Consider the following 7,479-nt stretch of genomic DNA (forward strand, 5'->3'; position numbering starts at 1 on the left):
ATGGAACCTGTATTTGTCAAATTATCTTTATTTTTTCATCGAGTTTAAAGATATCATAACTTTTATTATGAAATAACTTACACCTACATTGAGTGCTATATCTTAAAAAGTTATGAACTTAGGTTCCACCGAGATTTGAACTCGGATCGCTGGATTCAGAGTCCAGAGTGCTAACCATTACACCATGGAACCTGATTTTACAAATTATCTTTATTTTTTCATCGATTTAAAGATATCATAACTTTTATTATGAAATAACTTACACCTACTTTGAATGTTATATTTTAAAAAGTTATATACTTAGGTTCCACCGAGATTTAAACTTGGATCGCGGATCAGAATATTAAATTAAAAGTCTTGTAAAGTGCTTTATGTGATATTATATGATTTGAAATATTGTTAACTATTTTTTGGATTCAGAGTCCAGAGTGCTAACCATTACACCATGGAACCTGTATTTGTGCAAATTTTGACTATTTTTCGTCAAATTTAAAGAGATCTTAATTGTTATAATACAAATTATCTTTATTTTTTCATCGAGTTTAAAGATATCTTAACTTTTATTATGAAATAACTTTCACCTATATTGAGTGCTATATCTTAAAAAGTTATGTACTTAGGTTCCACCGAGATTTGAACTCGGATCGCTGGATTCAGAGTCCAGAGTGCTAACCATTACACCATGGAACCTGCATTTGTACAAATTATCTTTATTTTTCATCGAATTTAAAGATATCATAACTTTTATTATGAAATAACTTACACCTACTTTGAATGTTATATTTTAAAAAGTTATATACTTAGGTTCCACCGAGATTTAAACTTGGATCGCGGATAAATATAAATAAGCTCTTTGTAGAAGTTGACTTTTTGTTGTATTATTATTGTTTGTAAATATTAAGTTATGATTTTTTGTATTGTTGCAATTAATATTATTAGTATTAAATATAAATATTTTTTTTAATAAAAACACACTTTCTTCTATTACATGCATTATTTGTATTATTCAGTGTAGACTAATTATCCAAAAATATTTGAATACACATGACTATTATATTATTGCATGTTCATTTATATGATTTTTTGAATGAATAATTGAATGTCACATTGCATTATTGATGATATTAGATAGACAGGTCGATACATTCTTTCAGTCATTATTACATAGTCAACAAAACTAACATGTTCTGCAATCCAATACCTTATAACGAATTATTATTTATTATTGGACGATGCACAGGGATCGTGCCCTTCGGAAGATCGGGATTCATTTCGGCACTTAACAAGATACATAAAGTGATTTGCGGTTCCATAATAATATATTTCTGTTACGTAGCAATTATGAGGAAAATAGATCTTAAGCAACCAGCGATGACCTTAATCGTGCAATCATTTGCGCAAATCGCTACGGTTTCCATCAATTACACTTGCATGACAAAAGCTCTGCGTGCGGATATGTACGATGATCTCTTCGAAAAGATGAAAGAAATCGATCGATTATTAAGGAAAGTTTATCAGAGAGGAACAACGTTTTATAAAATTTGGTTCGTTAGTCTATACTACATTGCGATTAAAGTAGCTACAAGATTGATAGTGTTGTGGTACTTTAAAAAAGAAGTGGAATACTATTCGTTGCTGGATTTTTTGAATACTAATGTCCTCATAATGACTTTCATTATATTTGTGTTCATGCAATCTGTTTATTATAGATGCGTGCTTTTGAAAGAAATGTTGGCAAATATTCGAAGATTACAGCAATCGCGATTGTTTTTTGTGGAAAGTTACTTGTTAAACATTTCAACGTGTTTAAATGTTTATGTTCTTCTAATGGAATTCATGAACATGTTTAATAAAAAGTTTGGATCAATCATGGTTCTCATCTATACTTATACTATAGTTTACAGCTTGAACAGTATAGACACTGTGTTTAAGTTTTACCTAAATGTCAATCAAGCTTTAAAAAATAATTTTCGTATGTTGATTACGTTGATGACTTTTTCTACATTTCAATTTATTTTAACACTGGTATGTATTGACATAACAATTTGTATTTAATTGTATAGACATTAATTTATTTAAAAGTTTAAATGAAAATTTAATTTGTTTGCATTTATGTTTTTTAGATGCAATTCGTAATGATTGTTGACTCATTGCACCAAATTCATATGGAGATCAAGAAAATGTTGGTTTCAATACAATACATGACCCTTTATGTAATGCATAATGAACGGATAAAGAATTTGAGAAATCTGCAACTTGGAGTTGCCTATAATCCTCTAAGATGGTTTGCAGCTGGAACTATTGATATTAACAGAGATTTACTTTTCAACATTTTTGGATTGATACTCTCATACACTATAGTTATTATAGTTGTTAAAGAGTAATAATTGAATAATTGTTGAATCATGCGTTTGTACAAATGATGTCTATTTATGATTAACTTTAGATAGACCTAAAGCAGTTACATTGAAATTTTGTACGTTGTTGAACATTATTGCTATATTAATATTATTAAATTAATATATTTATTATAATGTAATATTTATTAAATATTTATTTCTTGGGTGGAAAAAGCTGCGGTATGTTGTTATACAATAAATGTTTTTTTTATTTATTTATGTATGATTGTTGCAAAAAAACAATTTATTTACAATTTATTATTTATATAAGACAGTTTTGTACATATTGGAAAATAATATTTATCTAATTTTAGTAATTATGATTATTAAAGAGAATTATTTTTTTTCTTCTTATTTGTATGAGAGTATTATTGCCATGTGAATATTATTATTCAAAGTCTAGAGTGCTAATCATTACATCCTGGAATCTGTATATGTGCAAATTATGTTATTATTTTTGTCAAATATAAAGATATATTAACTGTAATTATGAAATTATATATACCTAAACTGAGTGCAGTATCTTAAAAAGTTATGTACTTAGGTTCCACCGAGATTTGAACTCGGATCGCTGGATTCAAAGTCCAGAGTTCAAATTCAAATTCAAAAATAACTTTATTTACATACATAATTATTGGCCCTTTTACAATTTGCAAAGGCAAAAAGAATTATCTTATTACAAATCTCTCAACATAGTTGTTTTAGGTTTGCATCGGTTTATATATCTTACACTTTTAACAATATTTTGAAGATAATTGCCGAATCAATTATTTACATTTGGAGTGTTTAGGATACTTAAGATTAAACATTTTAAACTGTGGTTGTTAGTACATATATACAACTATTTCTATAAATTTGCGTGGGAGGGTGATGGAGAGTATTTACATGTGGAAGAGAGAGAGGTTTTGGTATGGGAGTTTATGTTTAAGGTGTAGGGGAGTATTGTGAGCTCTCACATTTGTGATTTCTGAACACAGTCCATTATTATTTAATTGTGAACTGTAAAACTTTTCGGAGGCTTCAATGATGTACTGATCGATGGAGACAATTCTAGCTTCTAGCACTAGGTTGGTGATTCTAGTATCTCTTTCGCGATTCAGCGCTAGTCTAAGACATTTGTTTTCAAAGACTTTAAGTTTCTTTTTGTGTATTTCTGCGGCGCCACACAAGACGTGTGCCGCATATGTTATGATGGGCCTAAATAATTGCTTATACAACAGGATTTTGTATCTTTTTTCAAGTGGGCTGTTGACGCACAACAGGGGGTAGAGCGTCCGCAGGGCCTTGTTTATGGATTTATTGATGTGTTCCTTGAAACGTAACCCTTCAACGAGTATTACTCCGAGATATTTAACAGATGTTTTGACCGCGATTTCTTTACCGTTAATTTTTAGTTTTTTTAATTACTTTAGAGTTTTTGCGCTTTCTTTTAAACACGATGTTTTCCGATTTTGCCTCGTTAACTTTGATTTCAAAGTCCAGAGTGCTAACCATTACACCATGGAACTTGTATTTGTGCAAATTCTGACTATTTTTAGTCAAATTTATATATATCTTATGTGTTCAAATTAATTGCAATTTAGTTTATTGCATTACCTTAAAATTTACCTAGGTTCCACCGAGATTTGAACTCGGATCGCTGGATTCAAAGTCCAGAGTGCTAACCATTACACCATGGAACCTGTATTTGTGCAAATTATCTTTATTTTGTCATCGAGTTTAAAGATATCTTCACTTTTATTATGAAATAACTTATACCTATATTGAGTGCTATATCTTAAAAAGTTATGTACGTAGGTTCCACCGAGATTTGAACTCGGATCGCTGGATTCAGAGTCCAGAGTGCTAACCATTACACCATGGAACCTGTATTTGTACAAATTATCTTAATTTTTTCATCGAGTTTAAAGATATCTTAACTTTTATTATGAAATAACTTTCACCTATATTGAGTGCTATATCTCAAAAAATTATGTACTTAGGTTCCACCGAGATTTGAACTCGGATCGCTGGATTCAGAGTCCAGAGTGCTAACCGTTACACCATGGAACCTGCATATGTTCAAGTAATGTCTTTTTTTTTTTTCAATTTTAAAGATATCTTACAATTTGTCCTGAAATGAATATATTCCTATTTGAATTACATTAATATCAGCTGAAATTACACTAAAAATATCATAATAATTTTTTAGCAAATGTGAAAATTTATGGTTGCTAATTTTGTAGTTCGATTAAATCTTATGTTTTTTATAATTTCATTTTACAATAATTTAACATTAATAAACATTTTATTGCTTATATTATATTTAGTTGCTAGTTATTTTTTTATAAATTAAAACATACATTAATTATCATTATTATTTTATTTTCATCAATGTCAAATGAAAATAATTATATTCAATATGATTTATTATAAATGTTATAAATTAAAAAAAAATATTTTCACATAGAAAGTAAGTAGGTATGAATAATGCGCAGAAACACCTTATAAATATTTATTCTTGCAGTTAGGAAAGTGGCATTTGCATAATTAAGAATAGCAGTAAGAAGTGCTTGTATAAAATGCACAGGCCTTTAGGTACAAACACTTATAATTCATAAAGCAAAGCTAAGGAAGTTCCTTTCTCAGTTTGATTGGTTCTACAACAATGGTAGTAACTTTTAAGTAACGAAACAGATTGAAATATGAAAATATGGAAAAAGGTTTAAACATTATATTTATCATAATTTTCATACCAACGGGTTTAGGAGCAGTCGATTATTCAACATTACCGTCAGCTAAACTATATTTCACGAATGGTAGTACGTTAGGAGTAAGAAATTAGCATAGTTTACAAATTATAAAAATATAAAATAATAATTTTTCCAGATAGTTACAGCAATTGCTTTGCCTTTAGAAACACCATTAAGACATTGTTATTTAGCATACAACTTCAAAAACTTCTTTCATTTACCTGATAATGTAAAATCACCTGAAGTTTATCCGCCAATTAAAAGAATGGCCAAACGTTTCAATAGGAGAATATTATATAAATTGATTGAATCCAAAATCAAATTGTAAGTTGAAGTAATTTTTATTTTATTCACAATATTTTTTCATATTAATTAAAGTCATGGGTTTCCTGGCTTGGAATGTCTCTTAAGAGTTATTTGTGAAGCGTCGACATATACTTTTCAACATACTGGTGTTTTAGCTGACTTATTTCATATTATATTTACGTAAGAAAATTAATTTTTTTAACAACTAATATATTGACTAGAAAATTATAATTTCAGACCATCCAGTAGTAAAGAAAATTTTATTTCAAGAGAATATCATCAAGCTGAACATTCAGGGAAGATGCGAAACTGTAGCAAATACAATGACAAATGTAGTATCAGTTTATTAGATTTATTTAGTTATATTGGAGACATTCTATGATATAGTCACTATGTATAGTTAATTTTTTAATCATCTTAATTGAATTAAACATATCATATTTGAGATAAATCTCCAGAGTACTAACCATTACACCATGGAATCTGTATTTGTGCAAATTTTTACTATTTTTCATAAAATGTATATAAATCTTAAGTGTTTAAATTAATTGTAATTTAGTTTATTGCATTATTTTATAATTTACCTAGTTTCCACCGAGATTTGAACTCGGATCGCTGGATTCAAAGTCCAGAGTGCTAACCATTACACCATGGAACCTGTATTTGTGCAAATTCTGACTATTTTTAGTCAAATTTATATATATCTTAAGTGTTCAAATTAATTGCAATTTAGTTTATTGGAGTACCTTAAAAGTTACCTAGGTTCCACCGAGATTTGAACTCGGATCGCTGGATTCAAAGTCCAGAGTGCTAACCATTACACCATGGAACCTGTTTTAATAAAAACTAATCAATAATTTATTATTTTCTTGGAAAGAATTTGACCTTTGACATAGAGAAAGTTTATCAGACGTAATCAATATTCGACTTGTATTGATGCGGAAATTAACAACACATGTTTATAGCTTTATTTTTTTTTCTGGAAGAATTTTACTTTGTTGTACAATAATTGCTATTAAAGTTAGAATTACAGTTTCAATGAGTTTTTAGATTGATGGTCTTAAATATAATATAAATTTAATCTTTCGATCAAATTAAAAACAAGAAAACATGTTCTAAAATTCTATATTATTAATTTGAAATGTGATAAGAAAGAAAACACATATTTTATATGAAACAGCACATAAATTGTTACTCATAAATATTAATTCATTAATTTTCACAAACAAGTACAAATATAGGAGTGCAGTTGGTTAAAACTGGATTTAAAGTAATTAAAATGAAGTTTAACCTTTTTCCTTATAACAGCACGTTGCTAAAAATCGCAAATTTCACTGGTTTAACTCCGATTCTCTTGCAAAATTACGGAAAACGGGTAATTTTAGGCAACAAAATATACAGGTTTGTATTGATTGTAGCGATCGTTGTTTACAAATGTGGCAATTCTTATTGGAAGTTTAAAGAAATTTACGATCTTAATAGACCTCATCTAATTGTTGTGGAAGAGATGAGTGTTATTTTTAGCATGGTTATAAATGTATTAATCATCTATCAATCGCTTTTTGTGACTGAAAAAGACTATAGTTTACTCTTCACTTTAATGAGGAAAATCGATAATGGGTTAAAGATATCTTTCGAAGATAAAACTGCAATGCAAATCTTAAGTTTACTACATATTTTGTATTTCTTCATGACTGTAGCAGAGCTATCCATGTACATCTTTTATTTTCACGAAGACTTTCCTTTATACTTCATCGAAATACTGTTGGATTATAATTTGGCCCTGCTTGTGTCTGTGATGTATGTCTTCATTGAAGCAGTGAAGTGCAGATGTATTTTGATTAATACGATATTACGAAAATCCTTGAACAACGATTTTCGTTTTATGTTCTTCGCTCATTTACTTGGAGGACATTTCCATACTGTATTTAAAGTTTATGTATGTTTGATGGAATACGTGCATACTCTTAACAAGATCTTCGGATTTGCCATTTTTCTCTTATACCTTCGAAGCATTATGTGCACATTGAACAGCATTAACT

At 28.7% G+C, this 7,479-nt stretch overlaps 1 protein-coding gene and 7 non-coding genes across 8 annotated transcripts; 1 reads left to right on the forward strand and 7 right to left on the reverse strand.

Annotated features, from left to right (window-relative positions):
- Positions 1-120: 120 nt before the first annotated feature.
- Positions 121-192, reverse strand: Trnaq-cug. Its single transcript has one exon. It is a non-coding gene; the product is annotated as a tRNA-Gln (tRNA).
- A 426-nt stretch (positions 193-618) lies between these two features.
- Trnaq-cug lies at positions 619-690 on the reverse strand. Its single transcript has one exon. It is a non-coding gene; the product is annotated as a tRNA-Gln (tRNA).
- Positions 691-4,009: 3,319 nt separating this feature from the next.
- On the reverse strand, positions 4,010-4,081 carry Trnaq-uug. The gene has a single exon. It is a non-coding gene; the product is annotated as a tRNA-Gln (tRNA).
- Positions 4,082-4,194: 113 nt separating this feature from the next.
- On the reverse strand, positions 4,195-4,266 carry Trnaq-cug. The gene has a single exon. It is a non-coding gene; the product is annotated as a tRNA-Gln (tRNA).
- Positions 4,267-4,379: 113 nt separating this feature from the next.
- Positions 4,380-4,451, reverse strand: Trnaq-cug. Its single transcript has one exon. It is a non-coding gene; the product is annotated as a tRNA-Gln (tRNA).
- A 945-nt stretch (positions 4,452-5,396) lies between these two features.
- LOC108562258 lies at positions 5,397-5,819 on the forward strand. The gene is made up of 3 exons (XM_017920534.1): positions 5,397-5,455; positions 5,510-5,617; positions 5,675-5,819. Exons 1-3 carry the CDS (start codon positions 5,397-5,399, stop codon positions 5,817-5,819), a joined length of 312 nt encoding a protein of 103 aa, XP_017776023.1.
- Positions 5,820-6,023: 204 nt separating this feature from the next.
- Trnaq-uug lies at positions 6,024-6,095 on the reverse strand. Its single transcript has one exon. It is a non-coding gene; the product is annotated as a tRNA-Gln (tRNA).
- Positions 6,096-6,197: 102 nt separating this feature from the next.
- Positions 6,198-6,269, reverse strand: Trnaq-uug. The gene has a single exon. It is a non-coding gene; the product is annotated as a tRNA-Gln (tRNA).
- Between the last annotated feature and the right edge of the window lie 1,210 nt (positions 6,270-7,479).

Source organism: Nicrophorus vespilloides, unplaced genomic scaffold (assembly GCF_001412225.1).
Source record: "Nicrophorus vespilloides isolate i.1.1-1 unplaced genomic scaffold, Nicve_v1.0, whole genome shotgun sequence".
NCBI lineage: Eukaryota > Metazoa > Arthropoda > Insecta > Coleoptera > Silphidae > Nicrophorus > Nicrophorus vespilloides.